This window comes from Phlebotomus papatasi, chromosome 2 (assembly GCF_024763615.1).
Source record: "Phlebotomus papatasi isolate M1 chromosome 2, Ppap_2.1, whole genome shotgun sequence".
NCBI lineage: Eukaryota > Metazoa > Arthropoda > Insecta > Diptera > Psychodidae > Phlebotomus > Phlebotomus papatasi.
Genome location: NC_077223.1, coordinates 64056194 through 64081753, shown reverse-complemented (window position 1 = coordinate 64081753; position 25560 = coordinate 64056194). Strand labels below are relative to the sequence as shown.

General features: G+C 35.0%; 1 protein-coding gene across 6 annotated transcripts; it reads right to left on the bottom strand.

Annotated features, from left to right (window-relative positions):
* Positions 1–2497: 2497 nt before the first annotated feature.
* Positions 2498–25528, bottom strand: LOC129802359 (aspartyl/asparaginyl beta-hydroxylase). Of its 6 annotated transcripts, none has more exons than XM_055848104.1 (13): positions 25326–25528; positions 24871–24918; positions 21549–21749; positions 20913–21490; positions 20601–20825; positions 20330–20468; positions 20111–20185; positions 19026–19703; positions 18788–18858; positions 13853–14090; positions 13669–13774; positions 8406–8902; positions 2498–3303 (listed from the first exon to the last, which is right to left on the bottom strand). In XM_055848104.1, exons 1-13 carry the CDS (start codon positions 25366–25368, stop codon positions 2930–2932), a joined length of 3273 nt encoding a protein of 1090 aa, XP_055704079.1. In that variant the 5' UTR covers positions 25369–25528; the 3' UTR covers positions 2498–2929. The 6 variants fall into 6 exon arrangements, with proteins under 6 accessions (XP_055704079.1, XP_055704081.1, XP_055704084.1 ...); XM_055848106.1 differs by having other exon boundaries at positions 21549–21740; XM_055848109.1 differs by lacking the exon at positions 20601–20825.
* Between the last annotated feature and the right edge of the window lie 32 nt (positions 25529–25560).

The following is a 25560-nucleotide window of genomic DNA, read 5'->3' as shown; positions in this document are numbered from 1 at the left end:
AGTAATACTTATAATGCTGTTATCGACCCTCTGAGTTGAAACCCAAGGTCTGCCAGTAGTAGCGTTTTTTTTTAGATGTGATCGTGCCTTATCGCCATATATTTTGACGATTTTGTGTATATCCTGTAGAGATTTTCTATAAAATTAACCAATTGACGACGAAGATTCGTTCCGACAGTATCTCTGGACAATTTTCCTCCTTTTTACTTTTTCTAACTTGCTGTTTTAAACTAAATTGTGATTTATCAAAAAAAAAAAAACAGATTATTTCTTGTTATTTATCATCACTTTTATACACATGTATTTATCATATACAACTTTAGAAATGTCTAAACCCACCATTGGCCTCTCAAATGACATAAACTTAAAATATGGTCAGTTTATTTTAAGTTAGTTGCATGTTTTTGACCCTTTTGAGTAACTTTTCAAATGAGGCAACAAACTTTTGATTTTTCAAAAATAACCAACTTTTGTAAAACAATACTTTTTTATATGAAATAAAATGCTATAATTTTTTCGAAATATATAAATAAGATCTACGGATAACTGACTACTAATTTGCAAAAAGAAAAATTTTAAAAAGTAATTTTTCCTATCATTTTTTGCACCTGGTTTTCCGAACATACATGAGGCAACAAACTTTTTACACCCACTGTACATAATGCAACAAACTTTTGTCACCTACTTGAAACTTGAAAAGGACGAATTTTTGAATTCTCATATAGAAAAATTATTTTTATTATTTTTTATACTTTCAAATTTTTTTAAGCAAAACCGTTTTGGTAAAAGAAACTACAATACTCAAACATAATATTTTTCATTATAGTGTTATTAATCATTGGTATCGTCAGAAAAATGACTTAAATTTTTGGGCTATTTTTTTTTCTGTCGTTCATAGAGACAAAAAATACACCAATTCGGATTTTGTTGGATTTTCTAATGTTAGATGTAAGAACTTTTACTGATTTTGTTTATCGGTTTCATTTTTATTGCTGGTTCTCGGTCAACCAAAACTGTCTCTTTGTTAAAGGATTAAGGGCAGAATCATATTGACAGTAAAATGCTCACCGTCACCGTCAACGCTTCATCGTATTTCGTTAATTTACGCATTTTCAATGCAATTTTTACGCAAATTCTCAATTACTGTATTACCTTATCTCATACTCGGTGACACTAGGTGAAAATAATATTAAAAATATGATGAAATAAAACGAAAATGCTATAAACGGTGAGCAGAAAAAAACTGGACGAGAAATTAATCGTACAGTTTGTTTTGCTTATCGTTTATCGTATTTTCTTTTTGTTTCTTCAGTTAGCTGAGTTTTCTTATTTTATTTTTATCTAGTGTCACAGAGTATAAGTTAAGGTAATACGGTAATTGAGAATTTGCGTAAGAATTGCAATGAAAATGGGTAAATTAACGAAATACGGTGAGCATTTTACTGTCAATGTGTTCCTACACTAAAAGTAAATCTTTACAAAATTTAATCATTCTTTGATGTTGTCATAGTTCATCACAAGAACAAAATGCCCGCTGTGGTCAAAAAGCCTGTTCTAAAAAAAATTTAATTTATCTAGGCTACCGAGCAACCGATAAGATGAAGTTTTGGGGCAAAATTATAGTGGAGATTCTGATCTATATTCCACTATCAAATATCTGTCAGTTCATTATGCATTCTAGATATTTTGATTTAAATAAAACGTTAGTGATTTTTCAGAAATTTGGTTCCAAATTGCTGTATAATATCTCTCATCTTTAGTTCCAAATCAAATTTACATGCTATCCGAGTTAGCTCACGTTAAGAATCTCACCTACAATAAGTTGATTCTAGGTTTATCACTAGCTTTTTCCTCTTTTGCCCATCATAAACATAGAGGAAATCTCAAAGTTCAAAATTAGATTCTGTTCAAAATTACCCTATTATACCCTACATAATAAAGTTTAAAAAAGGCTCGAAAATCAAATTTCCTTTCGAAATATAGGAGAATTCTTTCCGGAAAATTTGCAAGCATTAAATTTTCTAAACAATGTACTAATTACAAATCTCTCTGGTCTTCGGCGAGCTCCTGAGTAAAAAATACCCATTGTCACATTTTGCCCCACACTCCTGTATTTTAAGAATTTCATACACTTACCTTAATGCAGCAAATCTAATAGGAACAAGATGTTATTTTTTTCCTTCCGCAGGCCTCTTTTATTAGAAAACTTTGCTCCATAAAAATAACAAATTAAATTTATGTATCATCTTTCTCGCGCAATTCCATTCTGCACTTTACTTCAATTTCACTTGTGAAGACTAGCATTTCCGCAATGATATGACTTCGCAACTGCAAACAATATTACTTATTTAAATATTTCATTTGCGAGTTTCTGGAAATATTCTGCTGCTCAAAAATTCATGAAATTCTCAAGCCACAAGACTGACAGGTTTCCATGTCTCCCTCTTCCCGAGAACCATCCGCAGAACAAGTTCTCGCGCAAAGAAAACGAAAATAATTTAGAATTCTGTAAATTTCTTTTATTTTTGATATTCATACAGAATTGGTTATAAAGATCGTTGTCATGGGTCTTTTTTTTAATCTCTCAATTATTGTCACAAGGAAAAATTAAAAATTCATTACAATAGAAAATCTAATTAACAATCACAAAAGGACCAAAAATATCCCCAATTTGATGGATTTTCGAGAATATATCCAATAATTCAATTATCCATCAAATTGAGAGTAATAGCTTTCTGATCCGGCGGGGAAATTGTTTCTCGTCCACTTTCTCTCCCTCTTTCTAAAACTAATATTAAGCATTTTGATGAAGGCACATTTTGGTTGTCTTCTCTATCTCTCTCTCTCACTTTCAAGATATTCCTCTGTCCTTTGGTATATTAAATTGACACTTAAGTAGCCATTGGTATCTCTCTGTGCTATTGACTCCCTAAATCGGATGGAGACTCCTCCTCTGAGCCTCACTGAGGTCCGGATGCCATATATCGACAATCAGAACAAGACGCACTTCCGTCCCATTGTGCCAGACTTCATGCTCAAAACTATCATCAAATATGAGAACTTTGCCCTCATGCCACGATCGGGTCTCCTGAGCCACCCGGATAAATGTTGCCGGTGGCACTTTGAGCCCCAAATGGGCACGTATGCGACAATTAGTTGGACCACAGTGTGGCCAAACATGCGTTCCCGGATGCATTACGCTGAATTTAATCTGGCCACGAGTGCAAAATCTCGCAGCCGGAAATGACTCCATGATGTTACACGTGAGTGGAGCCTTTTGGCAGTGTTTGACAATTTTTTGTCCTGCACCAAATTTTTGATTAATTTATTGCGCAAAATGCATTATTATTAGCTTGAATAATTTACATTTTTTTTACTGCAGTACAATTATTTTCGGACATTTTATCAGAGTTGAAATCATTACATTTATAGATAAATCATAACAATTATATTAAAATCCTCAATGAACTTAAGTTAAAAAATAATTGAAGGATGTTGAATATTAATTAAAAAATTTGAATACTAATGCCACTGGTAGGGGAAAGGCTCATAATTTTGTCCAGTTTCTTATTTTGGACACTTTGAGGATAAAATTGGACACTAAAAATAAATTTTAATTTCAATATTTGATGAATAAAGAATTCTATCTAAATATTTGTTCTTTTTGGAAGATTTTAACACTAAATACGTTAAATTTTGAATATGATTTGAGTTAAAGTTGCTTTGTTGAAAATTCAGTGTGAGCAATTGCTTACGAGAAATATGACAGAACTTCGTGTTTACTTCAGTCTTATTTAGCTGTAGTGAAGTACTACTAATGTTTCTTCGCTTTTTTGAGTGATATTATTGAATATTCATTGAATATTGTGTTGATTCACGTTAGTGGTGATTTGTACATTTGACCTGAAGTGAGATTTGCCTTGTGAATTAGATTTTTCGTGTGAAAAATGGGAAATTTTTTAAGACATTTACCAGTGAAGTGATGGCTCTTATTTTGGACAGGTGTTTTTCCCACGAAATTTCGTGAAGTTTTAGCTTTTGTGATGACTAGATTGGACAAATGCCTGGAGAAACAAAGGAGCATCATCTCTACGAAAGAGATGTAGCGAGAAATGCCTTGAAAGGCTCCCGGAAAGGTCAGGGAATGAGCGAATCCGCACGTACTTGGAGTATTGAAGTCAACTCACTTTAATGAATGATATGGAAAGTTTCCGGGCTTCTGTGACATTCTACGTTTCCCTTACATGAACAAGAAGAGGACTTAGTAAGATTGGTTCATGAAAAGAAGAACTGGGCATCCTGTTGAGGCGGATTATCTGTCCAAATTTACAGCCAAGTTGCCCAAATTAATAACCAAGTTGTCCAAAATAAGAGTCAAATTCACCTCTACATATCAATTCATTTTTAAACGTATTGAAACTGATTTTAGTAAAGATAAGACGATAAAAAGCTTGCCAAGTTTCTAAACAACCTTTTTGAAAAGAGAGTAACAAAAAAAGTTGATTAGTATCGAAAATATCGCACTTCAAACTTAGAACATATATGCTTAGAAGCAGACTGTCCCAAATTATGAGCCTTTACCCTATACTTTTTGGGTCAGGAAACTTTCCTTAAATATATCACATTCTGAAATATATCATATTCACATCCTTTTCCATTTTAAACGTTTTGCATATGCAAAACGTTCTGCATTCTTTCTCATTCAAAATTGAATTTGTTGTGATATTAGAAAGAAGAAGAAGAGTGCGAAAGAGTGGGATAGATATATCGACTTGTCAGAATATGAGCCGTATAAGTCAATTTTTGGCAAAACTCGTTTTTTCGGCTTCTCCCGGGGGCCTCTCAACATTAAATTTTTCGACACGTTTTTGCATAAAGACACTGAAGACTCTTGACAAGTTTTTCCTTAACTCTTTCGTCTCCTTTGGGACTCTGGGTACCCATGGAAAAAATAATTTTTTTACACTATTTAGAATCGATAAAATTCCGATTCTTGTGGATGAGTACAAACTATAAGGATGACCAAATCTAGGATATTTTTTGCAGCATCCCAATTAACTCCTGAGCTAAGATATTCTTGGTCAAAAATCGTGAATTTTCGATTTTCTGCTTCCTTGCACATATTGTGACTTTTTTCATATTTCTAGACCCGAATAAGGAAAAACCTCTCGGGGCCAATAAGTATGATAACTAACAATTACAGATTACATAAATTCGAAAAACAATTTTTTCATAAATTTTCAAAAAACTTGTTCAAAGTTGATGGGAACTCTTGTCCGCATAAATCTAGAGGTCAAATGTAAGGTTATCACGCCAATGCCCGCCATTTGCTTTTTGACACCAACCTTGTAAGAAAATTCAAGCGGGAGCGAAATTTTTGTCAATATGGCCGATAATTTTGACATTTGGCAGCGAAGGAGATTGCTTTCGGGGAAGTTTTTCCTATTCTTCCAGATTTTGGTGAATTCTGATTGTCCAGGAAGTGTTTTTTGGGCTCTTGAGAAAGCTTAATGTGTCTGCAATAACATCCTGCTGAGAGAAATGTGTGTTAAAGTGCTATTCTGTGAAATATTTTGAGGAATCTGTTGGCAAGCAGGAGCTGGGTGTCCTTTTTAGCACTTCCTGGACATCCCACAAGATACTGGTCAATAATTCTTCTTGTTTTAGTGATCAACATTGTAAAGGAGTCATTTGACATGCAAAAATAATTCACAAAATTGATATTATTGGCTTTTGGAAAATTGAAGTTTGTCCAAGTTTCTATCTTTTGCGTTCTGTAGGGGACGAGAGTTCCCATGAGTTTTCCAATTTCCCAGAGGCGGAGAAAATTCTTTCTCTACAAAAGTATCATATTTGACCACTAAGAGTTACAATAAAGTGAGTTTTACTGAAAATCGTTCGCTGGATATGTTGTGGTCCGGAAAGAGTTAAAGAGAATTGACTTATCAGTCTGATATATTTCGAAATAGTGCATTAAAAGCTATCTAAAAATACATATTTCATAATGTTCGCCGAAATAATACAAGAACTACGAGCATATTTGTTTAAGTCGCGGTGCAATATCTGCAAATTTTTTACAAGGAGAAATGAAAAATAGCTTCACTTTTCATTAGGCTTGATGGGCCCTTGGCTTTTCGGTTACTCCTTGACACCCTCTACCGTCCCTGTGAATATCATACCGAAATGTTTATTATTCCCAAAGTTATAGAAGTTTCAAATCTTAAAATTCTATACTCAATATGTAAAATCTCAACTTAAAATCACTCTCCCGTAAAGTTGGCCATTCGTGACCTATTCTTTTTCTATTCTGAGCCGTCGATATGTAAAACTTTTGAGGAAGACAAAGATGTTAATTTAGATTTTATAAAATTTTCCAGGTGTGCTAAAGCTCAAAAATAAAATAAAAAAATAAAATTAGTTAAGGGAAATAAAGCTCAAGGGTAAATATCTGAGTGAGTTTTTTTTTATAAACTGTGAAGTGAAATAAGTAATGAAATAAATTTTACTTTGCTCGTGCAAATCACAAGGGATAAGAGATGGAGTGAAAATTCAGTGATCTTGTCGAGCAGTGAACTGTTTAGCATCCCTTGGAATTCAGAAGAATCTAAAAATGTGTACATCAAGAGCCTGAATTACACGGAAACTCTTTGCTATTTTCGATTAACAGATGAGCTACACTGGGAGAAATATTCATTAACGCATTTATTCTTCTAATAAGGCAGGCTTACGTTTCATTGTTAGATGAGATGGGGAATCAGTGGCGCAATAGACAAGAGCGTTGGCTCTTGGACAGATGAATTCGCCGGCTTGACTCATAGTTGTCCGCGATGTAGATGCTTTTTTCATGCCCTCGGCATTGTTGTGCAGAGGCAGTGCATTTTTGTTACGATTTATTACATGTGAAAATGTCTTTTTCTAAACATTCAGTTACTCTCAGCGGGCGGGACTGAACTCACAACTGCGAAAGTAAAATGAGAGATCTCATCTGCCCAAGACCAAACTGTCTTGTCTATTGTGCTACTGAGATCTCCAGCCATCTAGTCATTAATTAGTATTGGGGATTTCAAGGTGGGCCATCTCCTCTTTGCAAATGATTTGGTTCTTTTTGGATCTTCCGAAGTTGAGAGAGCACTCTACATGTTAGTGGAAAGTCATTGAAAAAGGTGAATGAGTTCAAATATCTCGGGTGTTTGTTCACGAACACGAATTATGGTAGGATGGACGCAGAACTCTCATCACGGATTGGCCAGGCTTCTACAGATCGGATCGGCCAGGCTTCTGTAACATGCTGAGGAAGGCCGAGCTTAGTTGTTCGACTGAATTATCGGTCTTCAAAGCTGTGTTGTTGGATAATTACCGAAAGTATAAAATCACGAGTGCAAGCTCCCAAGATTAAATACCTCCGAATAGTTAATGGAATCCAGACGTTCGTAAGAAACTATTATTAATCGGAATACTTGTTACAATTAAATCGTGTTATGTTACTGTTAATTCCGTAGTGGAAGAATCCGCTAAGTTCGTGTGTAGACCGCCCAGGAGCGCCTTCCCCGAAATGCGGATGCTTCTTCCATGCTCCCAAAGTTTTTTGGTCAGAGGCAGAGCATTATACTACGTTTCATCACAGTGAAATTGTCTTTTCCTGACTTTCAGTTGCTTGAACCGTGCGGGACTCGAACTCACAACATTGCGAGTCGAGTTAGAGATCTCGTCCGCCTAAGACCCAACGGTCTTCCCTATTGCGCTACTGACATCCCCGTAAGGAGCTGAAATTCGAAGAGTTGCTTCTTTGGGTTGAGAAATTACAACTTTGATGGTAAGGACATGTTCAGCCCATGAATAGAAAAAGATTCCCCTAAAAAGCCATGTAAACCCTTGTGAGGAGGCGCGACCTCGTGGCAGACCTATAGGGCAAGGTGATTGAATCAAATTCAGGATCTTGGATTGGAGCGCCTTGAGATCGAACCCGAACATCTCCCTGATGTCATCAGTTTCATGTGTAGCTAACGCTATCCATCTATGAACAATTGATTTCAAGTTCAGGACTTCAGGACCTTGTTAATATCTGGAACTACTGAAATCGTAATCCAATTTAGGCTAATTAGCCGCAAAATAAAATTTAAGATCAAAAAGTGACGTTTGGACAGTACCGACAAAATTGTACCAAAATTGTGATCAGGGAGTTGGAAGGTTTTCTATGATAAAGTTTAAGATTAATCCGGAAAAATATTTTTTTGCACGATTTATCAATGATTTAACAATTTATATAAATATTTCACAATATTCCTGAAAAAAATTCCTGACTGAATCTTATCTATAAAAATATTTTAAAAAATTTTCATCAACTCTGATACGAAATTCCTCCAAAATAATACTGCAGTGTAACGGTAAAAGAAATTTCAACTTACCTTTGACAAACAAATCAAACTGCTTCCAATCCCCTTTCTCCCGCAAATTTTCCGCTTCGTCCACGAAAAATCCCTCTTGATCGAGAAGCTTCATGCCCTCATCTCTAATGAGCTTCCAATTGAGCTCAAGTGTCTCAAACAACTTCCTATTCTTCGTTTCGTCAATCGTCCAAAACGGTTTGGACTTGAGATTGTCCACATTGTAGAGAGATCTTTGGTATTCAGAGAGAAAAAGTTTCTTCTTTGCACCGAGTTTAAAAACTGCCCTTGCTTTGTCCCTCTTTCCCAATCGCAATAATGAATCTCCGAGAGCAAAATAGAAACGACCATCTTGAGTTCCTTCGGCATTTGAAGCCAATCCCTCAGATAAATAGAGAGCAGCATCCTCATAATCCTGGTCCAGAGCTTTAAGCACAAATCCATAGTGGACGAGGGCAATAGGATTGTCTCTCCAACGCAAAAGCGTATGATGCAAAACGAACTTAGCATCAGCCAATCTGCAGGAGGAATTTATAAATAAATATATTTTAAGCAAAAAACAATTTAAAAAAAATTATTTTCATGTTTATCTAAAAAATATCAAAGTTGTGCATTGAAAACATAATATTTTGAATACAGAAAATTGATATCGCAAAAAATCTGAACTTAAGTTTTTAATCAATTTGACTATTTAGAATTATTTGAACTACACAGAAAAAAGCTAGTGATATGCCTAGATCAGCTTATTGTAGGTGAGATTCTTAATGTGAGCTAACTCGGAATGCATGCAAATTCAATTTAGAGCTGAAGTTTGGGGGACGCCATTCAGTTATCTTGAATCAAATTCGTGAAATTATACAAATTTTGTATTAAAACCAAAATATCAAGGATTTGGATGGAGTAACAGAAAAATGATATATGGGTGAAATGTAGACCAGAAAGTTCTCTATAATTTTGCCGTAGAACTTGATCTCATCGATTACTCAGAAGCCGCGATAATCGAGGTTGTTTGTTTCTGAACTCGTTTTTTCGACCAGAACGCCCCAAGTGTTTATTTGATGAACTTCAACTATATCAAAGATTTGTTGTATTTTGTGAGACTTTCCATTTAAAACCCTATTTTAAGTGTCTTGGTCGAGGAGAAGCAGTCAAATTGGCATCTGAGTGGTTTCAAAGCGTTATTATGGGAAAAGTCAATTTTTTCACACTTAACTCTTTCGTCTCCTTTGGGACTCTGGATACCCATGGAAAAAGAATTTTTTTAGACTATTTAGAATCGATAAAAATCCGATTCTTGTGGGTGATTACTATAAGGATGTCCAAATCTAGGGTATTTTTTGCAGGATCCCAATTAACTCCTGAGCTAAGATATTTTCGGTCAAAAATCGTGAATTTTCGATTTTCTGCTTCCTTGGAGATATTGTGACTTTTTTTATATTTCTAGACCAGAATAAGGAAAAACCTCTCGGGGCCAATAAGTATGATAACTAACAATTACAGATTACATAAATTTGAATAACAATTTTTTCTTAAATTTTCAAAAAACTTGTTCAAACTTTATGGGTACTCTCGTCCAAAAAAAATCTAGAGGTCAAATGTAAGGTTATCTCGCCAATGTCCGCCATTTGCTTTTTGACACCAACCTTGTAAAAAAATTCCAAGCGGGAGCGAAATTTTTGCCAATATGGCCGATAATTTTGACATTTGGCAGCGTGGGAGATTGCTTTCAGGAAAGTTTTTCCTATTCTTCCTGATTTTGGTGAATTCTGATTGTCCAGGATGAGTTTTTTTTTGGCTCTTGAGAAAGCTTAATGTGTCTGCAATAACATCGTGTTGAAAGAAATGTGTTTTAAAGTGTTATGTATAAAATATTATATTATGAGGAATCTGTTTAAAAGCAAATGCTGGGTGTCTTTTTTAGCACTTCCTGAACATCCCACAAGATACTGGTCAATAATTCACCTTTTTTTTAGTTATCAACATCGTACAGGAGTCCTTTGACACGCACAAATAGTTTACAAAATTGATAATATTGGCTTTGGGAAAATTGAAGTTTGTATCCTTTGCGTTCTTTTGGGGACGAGAGTAGGGTAAATTAAGCTAATTTAAAACCTGCTCCAATTGGAAATTTTTTGCTACTCCAAATGGAAACTTATTTTTTCCATAATAAATACTCTAATTATATTTTTATTCATATATTTTCTGTGCTATATTTTTATTATTTAGTTCCTTGTGGTTCAAATGAAGCGTAAATCCATTCATATAAATAAGTTTTAACATTTAAAAGTCTTATTTCAATTGACAGTGTAACTTTTCACCGTCGAAAAAATTCATCGATCGACCATTTTTTCTTATGAAAAAGGCAAGTAAGCTGATTGTTGTTTATTAATTTTTTGACGTTTATGCACTATATCTGGCAAATTTTAGTGAAATTAAGTCTTAAACTTTATTGTTAACCGTAAGTGAAGTGCTCAATTAAAATAATTACATATTTTCTGAAGAAAAAGTGCATTTGTGAAATGTGCGCAAGTGCTTCAATGGGAAACACCGAAAATATGGGTTTATTGGAGCGATCTCCTTATTGTTTCAGATGGGAAAGGAAAATAAGACCAGGAAAAAGAACAAAACCTACACTTAAGAGCAACTCAACAAAGCTTTGGAAGCCTTTCGTCGTGGAAAATCACTAAAAGAGGTGTCTGTTTTGTTTCACGTTCCGAAATCAACACTTTATAATAAGCTTACTAGAAGATATCCGGAGGAATGCAGTGTGGGAAGGCGCCCCACTTTACCAAAGGTCATGGAAGACGAGCTTGTTGAATGAATTTTGGAATGCGCTGACAAACGGCATCCCATAACTAAGGATCAAGTCCTCGACACTGTACAGCTCATGTGTAAGAAGTTCGAGATCACCAATGAGTTTGTAGATGGAAGGCCAGGATATGCTTGGTTCAGGAAGTTTTTGAAGAGACATTCTGAATTAAGCCGACGTAAACCAGAATCATATACCACCCAAAGAGCCTGTGTCACCTCTGAGAACATCACTGACTGGTTTGAGAAAACCCGTGAATACTTAGAATCGAAAGATCTTCTGGAATTCCCTCCTGATCGCATCTTTAATCTAGACGAAACTGGTGTTATGCTTTCTCCCAAAGGCGAAAAGGTGGTCCATTCTCCACTGAGCTTTAGCTCAGTGGACAATGGAAAATGATGGAGACAGATTGAAACCAAGAAATCTTGCAAGGGTATTATCAAATGCATTGCCACTCTTAAATCTCGAAAATATAGCAAAAAGTGGATTTAGAGGATGCGGCTTGTTACCATTTGATCGTAACGGTATTGACAATGCAAAGTTCGTAAACGGTTCAAAAGATGATCAAAAAGTAAAAGAGCAAAAAGGCGAGAATGAGGATACTAAAAATGTCATCTAAAAAAATGATTAAATAAACTATTTTCTTAATCACTTAGTGTTTGTCTCCAATTGAAAAATTTCCCTTGTCTCCATTTGGATTAAATAGTTTCCAATAGAAGCATTTTGCACTTGTGTATTTTTCTTGTATTAAAGTAGTTTTCAAACTCAATTTAAATAATTTGCACTAAATAGTAACATTCTAGAAGAGTCAAGAAGCAAATTTATGTAATTCTCTTCAGAAAAAATATGAACTTAATGTGTTGAATCTTCTGTCAAAGTTAAAGCGTCTGGAAATGGTTTTGAATTAGGACAGTTACCCTACCCATGAGTTTTCCAATTTCCCAGAGGAGGAAAAAATTCTTTCTCTGTAAAAGTATCATATTTGACCACTAAGAGTTACAATAAAGTGAGTTTTACTGAAATTCGTTCGCTGGATATGTTGTGGTCCGGAAAGAGTTAAGTTTGTTTTTTTTTCAATACTTCAGTCCCTATGACATCTATCGATCTCAAATTTTAGCATGTTATAGCTGAGCCTAAAGGCTTTCGATTTTAAAAAAAAATAAGGCCCCCTGATCCCCCTGACCCGAGCTAGAAGATTCAATTTTCAAATGACTCCTGTTCTAATTATCGGAATTTGAAAAACAATGGTGTTTTGAAAAGCTCTTCTGGAGTACTACAACCCTTATGACACCCCAATTTAATCGAAGGTCCGATTAATCGAAAAATCTATCTATCTATCTATCTATTAATCGAAAAATCGAAAAAGCACGCATTTCGATGTCACCTGTAAAGAATCTCAGCTACTATAAGCTTATCTGGGCTTATCACTGGTTTTGGTTCTAGTTATTTCGTTTATTGATGAATATATTTTGGAGGTAATCCAAATGAATATTTTGTCCATAACCAGTGGCCGAAAAAATTGTCATCTTGAATTTTTGAAGGTTAATTGCAAAGTTCAACCCTTCTAGAAGACCTAGTTCTCAGTCGATTTTTCCAAAAATGGATTTATTTGAAAAGCCTTAAAATTCCAAATCCAACTGCATCGGTTTCAAATAATGAGTTGGTATTGGTAAAGCATCGGAAATAGATTTATTTTTCAAAATATTGTTCAAACGGTAAGACATATTGATTCCGATTCCGAGTCTTCAATGACCCCTCTTAAATAAAATTATCTCTTGATCGAATTCATTCTTTTCTTACCCTTTCCTTTAATTATTCCCTATCACGTCCAAATCCGCCAAAAACTAGGATTTTCCAATTAATTTCAAAATTAGTCAAGGCCTGTTTATTTATTTTCATATATATATTTTTTGACTAATCCAGATGAATATTTTGCCCATTGTCTGTCACCTATGACCGAAAAAATCACCATTTTAAATTATGTAAGATCAAAGATCAACTCACTCTGGAGGGCCTATTTCTTAACCGATTTGCATGAATTTGGATTTCTTTGAAAGGTCTTGGATTTCCAAACCCAATTACCTCGGTCCCAATCGGTAATGAATCGGTAAAGCATGGATACAATTTTCTAAAATTTAATTAAAATATTTCCGATTTTTAAAATACATTCTTCTTCATCAATTTTCTATTTCAGGATGGTTTTCTCATGATATTTACACAAATTTAAATTGGTTTTAAAATATGTAAGAACATTTTGCGAAACGAATATTTACGCAAAACTCTTTCCCATGAGTTCGAACAATTTGCAAAACATGGAACACTTTGGCACTTGTTTTTTTTTCAAGCTCTTTTTCTTTCAAAAGCAAGATTTTTTTCTTCGTTGCAATATTCCCAATAAATATTATCAGTAGGATAATAAGTCAGATAATAATTGAAAAAGTTTTCTTTAGAAAAAAAAAATTGAAGAAAACTTACTGATTGAGAAGCAAATAAGAGATGGCCAATTGATTGCGATACTCAGGCTGATCATCAAATCGAAGGATGAGAGCTTCATGAATTGGCATCGCTTGAGAATGAAGTCCTATTGATAAAGAAGAGAAAGAATTTCGCAATAAAATCGCATTATGACACATTTGTTGTTGAATTTTCTTGAGCTCACCGAGAAATCTCATCCGATCGATACACCTTGTTGCTGCAGCCGTGAATAAATCATCGGACACATTCATCTTAAGCCTCACAACAGCCTCATACGCTCTAATAGCATCCTTAAGAATTGCATTGCTCTGTTGCATCTCCGACAGTCGATCTAAGGCTCTAGCACGCCCATAGAGAGCTTCCGGTGTTTGTGGGAAGTTCTTCAGTATTTTATCAAAGGCATTGAGAGCACTTCTTGGATTCTGTTGTGAGTTTTTTTTTGTGGTGTTTTATTTATGTGCCAAACAGAATTAATCAAAATATGTTAGTTGGGATAAATCACACACTAACGATACAGTTATTTCTTCTTATTTTTTCCCCATTAAATTGTTAATTCTAAAATATTGCACTTGAAATACATTTTTATGCAAAATGCTTCACTCGATTTAGCTTGTGGGTGAGCAAGTGAAATATTTTGCATGTTTCTCTGCATTTCAAGCCAAAAAAAAATCATTGCTTATGCTCATCACACAATATAAGAACAAAAATATAAAATCGGAGAAATAGAAAAAAAAGCAAATTTAAATCACAGAACAATGTCAAAGAATTCACTGCATAAATTATGCAAATTCATTTATTCTCTACCCCAGTCTTTGGGTTAAAACATTTTAATGGTGCAAAAAGAGACGACGAAACAAACTTATGCCGTAATTAGGATATATTTTGAAAGAAGCAGTGCGACAACATACAAATTCATTTGAATGAATTTAATGTGATTAAAATGCACACAGAAAAAAAGGAAAACACACAAATAAATCATTCAACACAAAAAAAGACTATTCTAAGTAGAATTTTATTAATGTGTATGTTTGTATGTTTTTTATTGGCTTCTTGGAAAACTACGCAAAGTTGAAATCCTGAAGAGTATAAGTTTTAAAAACAAAATTTCTAAGTTAAATAATTTGCACGAAACTTTCTTTCTTTTATTATGAATAAAAAAAAAGATTACAAATGAAAAGAAACTTTTAGATCTTCTCGCAAATTTATCAAAAACATTTTTAAAACTATGAAAAAAATCGAAGAATATAATGAAAAAGTTTAAGTGAACTTTGTAGGAGTTGTAGTATCTCCCAATAAAGATACTGAAACTTCTGCTATCTACCCGAAGGGTTCTGGTATCTACCGAAATTGGCCGGACCTTGTCTCGGCCTTAGCTACAACATACCCAAAATTTCGTCGAAATTCAACGTCTAGGTTTCGAAATCTTTTACATCGAACGTTCGATAATTCATTTCTATGTTTGGAAAAGCTCGCGTAACATATCGCGAGACCTGTCATTCGCGCTATAGATGACTAAATTCGGCTAATTAAAACAGATGTTATGACTAATTACTCATATTTAATTTTGGATCTCCTTACGTCTAGTCAAGAAGGTCAAGGAGGTTAGTACAAAGCCCTAATACCCGACTATGGGGTGTTCCAAAATGGCAAAAAAGGGGTGGAGGAATGGATTTGACATTATTACCTTATAATGTCCAGACGGATCCCTGTCAAAATCCCAAAATACCATTCTGGCCAAAATCCAAAAAGATCCAAAATCCTGCACATCAAAATCCCGAACGCCAAAGTCCCGAATGGGACAAAATCCCGATAAGCCAAAATCATGAAAGACAAAATCCCGAAAGTCAAAGTCTTGAAAATCCAAACTCCCGAAAAACAATAATTTCGAAAGCCAAAATCCCATAAGACAAAATTCCGATAAACCAAGATCCTTAAAAGTCAAAATTCCTCCGAAAACCGAAACTTCGAATGTAAATTTCCCGAACACCAAAATCCTGAAAAGCCAAAAATACCGAAGGCCAAAATCCGAAAAAACAAATCCCCGAACGTCAAAATCCAGAAAAGTCAAAAACGCTAACGCTAAAATCTCGAAAGTCACAATCACGAAAAGTCAAAAATCTCAAACGGCAAAATCCCGAGAAAATCCTTAAAAATAAAATCCTGAAAAAAAAACCAAAAATTCAGAATCCCGAAAAAGCTAAAATCCCGAACGCCAAAGTCCCGAATGGGCCAAAATCCCGATAAACCAAAATCATGAAAGATAAAATCCCGAAAACCAAAATCCCGATAAACTAAGATCCATAAAAGTCAAAATTCCGAAAGCCGAAATCTCGAATGTAAAATTCCCGAATGCCAAAATCCTGAAAAACCAAAATCGCGAACGCTAAAATCCCGAAAGTCACAATCACGAAAAATCAAAAATCCCCAAAATCCGCCAAAATTTCGAGAGAGAAAATCCAGAAAAGTCAAAATCCTGAAAAAAAACCCAAACTTCAAAATCCCGAAAAAGCCAAAATCCAGAAAAGTCAAAATCCCGTTAAGCGTCATAGCTACTTCCATGATTGTACCCGCGCTTTTTTAAAGCGAAGGGAAATTTTCTCTGTATTAGGAAATTATTCCACAAATGTGGAGCTCAGAGGCAAAATGACACATATCCTATGGCTAAAGCATAGGATATGTGTCATTTTGCCTATAAGCTCCACAAATTATTCCAGATTATGCCTTTCGGGATTTTGGCTTTCGGAATTTCAACCCATTCGGGAGTTTTCTCTTTGGGAATTTGGCTTTACTGGATTTTAACTTTCGAGATATTGGCTTCCGGGATTTTAGCTGCTATCGCGCCCAGGCAGTATATAATCTTTGCCGAAACCGCTTGTCTCTCCCCAAAAGTGTTCATATTACAGACGAACGGACGGGTCTAGGCAGTCACGAAAATCAATTTATAGAGCGTATCACATTCGTGATCTAAGGAGTTTCAAGAGATACAAAGTTTAGGCTCGATCTGACAAGGTTGGATTTGTTATGGACCACAGAAGTTGATATTGCAAAGAAGTTGAGCAGGGGTAATAATGAGGTCAGAGTGGGGAAGTTTCAGGAAAAAAACATTTAATCTTTAGCTACTTTTTTTAACACTTTCAAAGAGATGAGCTAAAAACTCTGGGTTTTAACACAATACCTAAATGTGAATCCATTAAAATTGTTCATGTATTCATAATACCTTTCAGAATGATTCAAGCTCAAAAAGAGATAGCAAAGTGTCCCAGTTTTACGAAGTGCTTGAACTTATGAGGTAGAGTTCTTCATGAATTATATTTTTCACATAATTTTCACATTCATGGCATTTAAACTTCATAAATAACCCAAAAAATCCTTACTAAGTTCTGAAATTACTATCGAGTCCTTAAGCATTAGACTTACAAAAATTCGATTTCGAAAATTTTTTTTCGGTCTGGGCAAAATGTTCTCATAGATTACCTACAAAAAAATATCCGAAAATAAAAGACAACGTAGAAGCCGTTTCTCGAATAAACAAAAAACAACAACATGGTCTCTCCGGAGTAGAAGCGGGTATGAATAAAATATCTAGAGAAAACATCGACTTAAGAGGGATTCACTGAAGACCGGATGTCGATATCTCTTAACGTTTGATCTCTAACCTAGTAACAAACTTGCATATAATTAAAAAAAAAATTATTAAAGATAAAAGAATTGCGAGTAGTTTGGCGATAAGCAAATATAATAATATAATAATAAGCAAATCGGTTGCAAAATGGGCCCTCCAAAGTGGTTCAACTTTTAACCGTCGGAAATTCGATGTCATGAAAGGTGGCCAACCGGAAGTTGGCATCCGCCCCTTCTCCTACAAAACCATGCTTTTTGGAGATTGCTCGAAAACACCTTGTGTGATTCCTTTCTTTTTAAATAGTTTTAGAGGTTACTTAGGTGGACAAGCCGCCTATACAAAAATATCGTTAAATCATTCCTTATAACAATTTTTCAAGGTCAAAGGTCTATAAGGCTCTAGAGAGCGTATTTCTCAGCCAAATGGTATAATATTTAGGTTCGTGGAAAGGTCTTGGAATTTTTGACAAGTCTGAACCGATTTTAATCGGTTCTTAACCGGTAATGAACCGGCTAATAACCTCTAATTTTCATCTAAAAATCAATTCTAAGCTGTTTTGAGAGATACTGTGTAATTTTTAATCGGTTCAAATCAGTTGTAAACTTATAAACGGTAAATTATGTGAAAGTACTTTTGAGGTATAGCATCTAACACACGAGTTCGAGCACTTCGCAGAGCCTTTTTTGCCACCTTTTTAGAATATAAATAAGACAGAATCTGTTCGATTTTGGATATATATAGTCAAGTGTGCTAATCCGGGTGCTTCGCTATCTGGAACGTTTATGACTACAATTTCTCTTTGAGAAGTCAATTTTGCAAATAATATTTCACCATTTCTTGCTTATATCTTCCAAGGCAAAAGAACATTCTATTTCAAAGTCATAAACAAGAAGAAAACATAAATATTTTAGTTCAAGCAATAAAAAAAAACTGAATCAACGCCAAGTCCTTAAAGTTAAGAAACGAATTGAATGACATCTGTGTTAAAGGTGTAAATAAATACTGTCAATTGCCCTAATCTGGGTGCTTTGCTATGTCGATCGTTTATGACTACGCTAACTAGATAATCCACTTAAAAATATATATTTATTTTTATTTCCGTAATATAGTCACTACAGTAACATAATATAACTATTCAAGTTTGAGAAAAAGCAAAAATATTATTTTTATCCATTAAATAAGTGAGTGTAATCGACTCATTTCAAACTAGTGCCAGTTCCAATTGTTGTTCATAAAACTGATATTACACTAAAGATTGCCTTTCACATTAAATGTTAAATGAAATAATCTAATAAAAATTTTAAAAATGTAATAAAAATTATTTTCTCGTTTTAATATGCTTGTAAATTGAGTGATTCAATTAAAGACCATTTGATCCAATTAGAGAAAAGGTGACCCACTTAGTGCATGCTAACTTGTTTCAGTATTATCATTATTTTATAAATTTTCTTTAATATTTTTGATATTTTTTTAAATTGTTTTTTATAAAATACTTACATCTTCTAAATCATCATTTGCTCTCTGCAAATCATCCTCAAAAGACTGAGCTCCAGATCTCGGTGGGATTTCTAAAGCATTAAAACCAAAATTAAAATAGTTTCTAGCAGATAAAACTGCCAACATTAAGCCTAGCTCTGAGATGTTGAATCACTTTTTGAGACAGAACATTTTTTTTTTAGGTTAGCACAAATGGATGATGAAAATTAGTAACATGATAAATATGACAGAAAATTACTTGTCCAAGTCTTATCCTCCTCCTCTTCATCCTCCCGATCACTGAGCTGTGGGAGTTTTCCATATTTCTCCTCCAGTCTCTTCATGAGATCAGAATCATCGACATCTGACAACTCTTCAGCTTCGTAGTCTGATCCTTCGTAATCTTCTTCATCGTATTCAATTTCCTGTTCATCTTCAACATCTTCTTCTTCATCTTCGTATTTCTTCGTTAGATCGGGTGGTTTCGGGACTTCTTTTGGAGTCATCTTCGAAATTTCTGTTTCCTGAATTTTTGAAGTTGCTTTCGGAATTTCAGATCCTTGAGGTTTTGAAGATACTTTTGGAACTTCAGGTTCTTGAATTTTCGGTGTTACTTTTGGTTCTTCTGGTTTGTACATTGCATTTAGTTCTTCAAATGTTGGAGGCATTCGAACTTCATCATCAATTTCATCTTCATATTCCTCTAGATCATCAACGATCTCTTCATCTTCATCTTCAATTTCTTCACCTGAATACTCGTACTCTTCGCCATCTTCACCATAAATAACATCATCTTCCGGCTCTGGAAGTGGTTCATCTTCCGTTCCAATAGTCAATCGTCTCCTCATATCAATGATTCCTTCATCCATTATCAATTCTTCAGACGTTTGATCAACACTTCCTTTAACAACTTCTGCTTCTTCCACAGCCTTCCCTTCTATTGTACCCCCACAGATATTTTATTTTAAAATAGAAAATTGGTTTATTTAGAAAGATTGACACTTTGGTAGCAATCGCAGAAAACAGCAAAACAAATCAGCAGCATTAATCAACACAATTTAAGAATAATGCGGTAAGAATCACATCAAAACAACTTCCTACCATTAGAAAGTGCAATTTAAAAGTATGTTTTTTTAAATAGATAGAGAGTCATAGTAAGAGAATAGTTCATGCAATCTCTTGATTATCTTCCTAATCAAACAGAATTTACATGGATCTTTTGAAATTAAAAGAAAAATAAATAAATAAACATCAACAACAACAAAGAAAAAAGAAGATTACAAAGTTCTGTACAACGGAAACATCAAAGATATCGATCAATTGCCCAAAAAAACAACCACTCACTGTTGAATGTCTTTCTGAGTAAAACGGAGTGTGCAACCACAACAAGGGCCAAACCGATGAGGATCTTTTCAGCAACTGCAATTACAAATGTTCTTCACTTTTTAAATTGCACTTTCCCCAACGCGCTTAAGAGTGTTTATCAAATCGTACTTCATCCCCAAAAGTGATTCAACATTTTTCATCTCAGTGTAATCGTGTGGCAAGATTTGTAAGACTTACGTGACGATGAAGGACTAGCTAGTTGATCATCATCATCTGCATCTGGCTCAGGTTCATCTTTCTGGGCCATTTTTTGCAAATGAAGATCCTCCCCTGCATCATTGTCAATCACTTCCTCAAATGATCCATCATCATCCAACTGCAATCAAATGAGCAGATTAGATGATCTTTAAACGATCTTCAATCACATAACTACGAAATCCAATGATCCTCAACTGATCTCTAAGTCATCTTCATTCAGAACCAAGCAACTAAAACCACTCTAAATTACCTTAATTCTTTCATCAAATGAGAAATCCTCTACAGGACATTCTTGAGTAGCATCTTTCAGTTCACTAAAGGATGGCTTTCCCAGCTGCTGAGCAACTTCGTCATAAGCTATCTTCATAGCTTCAATTTGTACTTCAAGGTCGGCAACTGTTACCGTATCAGTCTTCTCAGTAATATCACTCGTTTGGGTTAAAGGCACTGGAATGCTTTTGTTAGTAGTAAGATGCTAAAAAAGCAAAAGGGATCGAAAACACACACGATCTTCAACATAGGGATCAACCGAATAACAACAAAATTCAACAACCTGAATTACCTCTTCAAAGGGAGCATCGTCGTCATCATCAATGTCTCGTTGATTATAATTATCATCGTTGTCGTCTTCATTGTCATTGTTGTCGTCATTGTCATCGTTATCTTCATTTTCATCATTATCTTCATTTGTTTGATTTTCCTCTTCATCTGCGTTATCATCATCTTCTTGATCATTTTGATAGTCCTCTTCATCGTCATTCTGAAGTTCTTCAGATGCATTGTCATCAACATTCTGATCTTCATCTTCCTGATCATCATCTTCATTTGCTTGATCTTCATCATCTTCCTCATCTGCTTGATCTTCTTCATCTTCATTCGCTTGATCTTCATCATCTTCTTCATCTGCATGGTCTTCTTCCTCTTCATCCCCTTCATGATCATCATCCTCTTCATCATGATCTTCGTCTTCCTGATCATGATCTTCTTCCTCTTCAAAAGGTTCTCCATGCTCATCATGTTCATCTAATTCTTCCAAAGACGCTAATATCTCATGATCATGATCATCATGAGATTCTCGATTCTCATCAACCCATCCCTCTAAGATTTCCGAGAATCTCGATTCAGACAGTGGAGTATCAACTACAACAGAAATTCCTATAACCCATCAATTCGGCAATTTCCTTCAAAGTCAACTCACCATCAGAAAGACCGCGGTTTTCAAGAATGATCAGACCAACGAGTCCCGCCAGAATAGCCATTAAGGAGAAGAAAACAATTTTGGCACACCAATGCCCTCCAGTTCCATGATCTTTGTGCACATGAAGTTGAACATCATCTGGTCCCATGGACTGTACACCACTGGGATGTGATGTAACACTGTCGCCTGCATCTGAGTCCTCTGAATGGTTATTTTGTGATTTGGCAAGCAAAAGAGAAAAGAAGCTAACTATGCGAAGCAATCTTTTCCAAAAAGGCTTATCACGCAAGAAACTCTTTAACACACAAAGGAAATATTTGGGACTTCTTTACATCAAACACCTTAACGTAACAATTCTACGGCCAGATTGGGAACTATTAAAACGGGAAATGTCCGCATAGTGAAAGGAGGTTACGAAAAAACACAAACAAAAATAAAGGGACAGATTATCCTAACCGGCTTATGTAGGTGCGATTCTTAATGTGAGCTAACTCGGAGTGCATGCAAATTCGATTTGGAGCTGAAGTTGGGAGACGCCATTCAGTTATCTTGAATCAAATTCGTGAAATTACCCGTCTGACACAGGGTAAGGGGGACCCAGCCTTGAGCTATTAATTAACACCCAGCTTTAGGCACTATTTTAGCCCTCATCGGAAAGATTCGAGTGGTAGGCACAAATTAAGGACTGAATCTTGCCACGTATATCAATGGCGGTGGAATGAAACTGTCAATTTAACATCCTGATTTCACCTTCGAATTTTATACAATAGATAGAAGCTACAAAGATAGGGATATGTTTTATTTAACCAAGATGAACGATTTAACACTATTAGACAAGCAAAAACTATTCTGAAAAAAAATGTCTCCCAAAAAATACCCCCGAAAGGAAATAAAAACACGTATTTCAACATTGGAAATTTGTTTATAGTTACCACGACACTTTTCTCTACACGAAACGCACTCACGCACATTTATTATTATTAAAAAACCACTAAAATCACTGAGAATATTTGCGAGAATTTTAAAAACAAATAAAATGATTGAAAAATATTCCATCTTGTCACTGACAGCTGAGCAACAAGGCCGGCAACATAATTTTCGTAGTTCCGCTGCTCACCACCATGAACGCAAAACAGTGTCCTTCACGTATATTTGGTAAGGGGTATTTTGTATGGGAGCTTCCTAAAAGTAAGGTATGAAAGATAGCGGTTAATTGAGGCTATAATCCACGCTTACTTGGTCAGACGGGTATACAAATTTTGTATTTGAACCAAAATGTCAAGGATTTGGATGAACTGACAGAAAAGTGTTATATGGGTGAAATGTAGACCAGAATGTTCTCTATAATTTTGCCGTAGAACTTGAACTCATCGATTACTCAGAAGCCAAGATAAGCGAGGTTTTTTGTTTCTTAACTCGTTTTTTCACCCAGAGCGCCCCAAGTGTTCATTTGATGAACTTCAACTATATCAAAGAATTGTATTTTGTGAGACTTTCCATTTAAAACCCTATTTTAAGTGTCTTGGTCGATTCAGTGCAAATCTGTAGATTTTCGGCAGAATTTCTTCCTAGAAAATCTGCAGATTCTCGGCAGAATTTCTGCATAGGAAAACTGCATAGACTCCATTGTCTCAACAAAAATATTGTTGATTTATCAAGAAACTGTAGAAGTTACAAAGAAAATGATATACTCTGCTTAACAAGCATTACCGATTAAACATTTTAGATAAGTAAAAAGACTAAAGCAAAAATACTGCATTTTTAAAAAACGTTCATGGAATGATGCAAAAACACAAATATTAGGTCGACACTGTGTTTAAAGTTATCACTTCACTATTCTCTACATATAACACGACGTCGCAGAATTCTTTATTTTATATAAACACTGTGATATCACCAAGATTCACTCCATTGAATTTTGCAAACTTTTGCAATGAACTTGTTACGAACCGATAAGGAATTTTTGTCTGAAAATCTTTGTGGGATCTTTTGAGCGATTTATGCCCAACGAACGCACAATAACTTTTGTTTAGTAAACATGTTTTTGACATTTCAATGAGAGTGAGTGAGATCTAGATTTAGTCATCTCGCTCACGCTCATGGGAAATTTTGTAAAAATGTTTATGTTTACAAACAAAAGTTACTGTACGCTAGTCATTATCAATCGTTTCAAATCGGTTACTTTTGAGGTATACTTTTGAATACTTTTGAGGTATATATAACATCTAATATGAGCTTCAGACCTAAGGCTTAGCCATCTGGCTTAACTCCTCTAATTCCTTATTGAGCTCGACTTTTTAGGAAATTGTTGTTTAGAATTGGGTAATAAGGGCAAATTATCCAATAGGTTTTAAAAAATCAATAAATTTATTTATTTAGATTTTTGAGACCTTCGGGAACTGGGCTAAACCTCGTGTCTGAAGCCCGCATAAGTCACGAAGTCGAGCACATCGCAAAACCAGAGATGCTTTACATTACCACTTTTTCTTATAAACCAATCTGTTGGGATTTATTATTTAATATTTTTAACCCTTTAAGGACGATTGGAACACCGGTGTGCCATAGAGGAAATTTTTTTTCCTGGCTATTTAAAGTTGCTTCTTTCTAATATTTGTGCATAATCACAATGTAGATGGATGTAGGAATCTACGATATTTTTTGCAAATCTCCAGCTATTTGCTAAATATTAAACCAACATCAATTGTTTAAAAATCATTTAAAAGGGGCGTGACCTAAAATTTTCGAATATTTATGGGCGGGCCTTGTCTGGTGGTAAATCAAGGATTAATAATAAATTTGCGAAATTTATTAAAGCTATTTTTTTAATTGTTAGCAAAAAATTTCAACCAATAGAAACGAAGGGATTCATTTTATTTCCAATATGGCGGACATAAAACGATTTCTTATTGGCTAAAAGGTTTTATCATTTGTTTTCTCAAATATTGAACGAAACATAGCAATTTAAGACAGAAAATTAACTTCACATTAAAGAAAAAAAACAATGTAATTATCCAATCTTCTAGCGATCGTAGCAATTTCGCTATAATTAGAATTTCGAAAAATTCTCCTTGTAAAAATATCATAAAATCTTTATTGTTTTCTGCGGAAATGAGGTAAATAAACAATCTCATGATTGAGATTTAGAAGATCGTAAGTGGTAGAGAAATTGGGGGCATGCTTCTTGGTCAGTTTGGGAATTTTTTGGGAAAGATCTTACAACAGAAGATCGTTCTGGACCACAAACTTGGTGAGAATCATCCAGAATAATTTGGGAAGGGGTAATGAATCTGTGGGATTTGTGGAGAAGGGCTAAAAGGCTAACCTTTGGTGCTGAGCCTTCTGGCAATATCTGCAGCATCCGAGACACTGTCTGCACAGAGAGAAAAGGAGAAAGAGAAGAGCATGAGTGATCGTGATCTTGCGAGAAGCTTGGCAGGTGCCTCATTTCTCTCGTCGTGACAACTGAATCTGATGGGAGAGAGGAGTCTCTCGTAAGCTCGGCGGATCTATTTAAAGATTTCCCATCTCTTGGATGAGAAAAATGGAGTTGTCAGGGAATTATGTGGCCAGAATCATGAGGGATTCTTCTCAAGAAATGCCTACAGTACACAAAATACCCTGAAAAATCTTAAGAACAATCTATCCTTGCTTCCTGAGACTGGGATTGATAGATGGGTATCCTGGGACCCCTTGGAAGACTTTTCAAGCAGATTCTGAGCATTTTTCTTTTGGCAAAAAGGCTGCAGAAGAGAAGCATGCAGAGTACCCCAGACTTACCTTTCTTCTTTTTGTCTTTTCTCTTACGCGGCTTCTCTGACATCTCACCGGTCTTGGGTCAGACTTCCCACAGAACGACACACACTCAGATTTATGGACAATCTTTCCACTTTAGATGTGAAAATTCACTGTTTTCCGGCACAAAAAAAATCGCTGTTTCACGCACAAAACTGTAAGAACTGAGAGCCGATTGAAATCTACCGGCGGCTTTTGTCAGAATTCACGGCGAACTAGA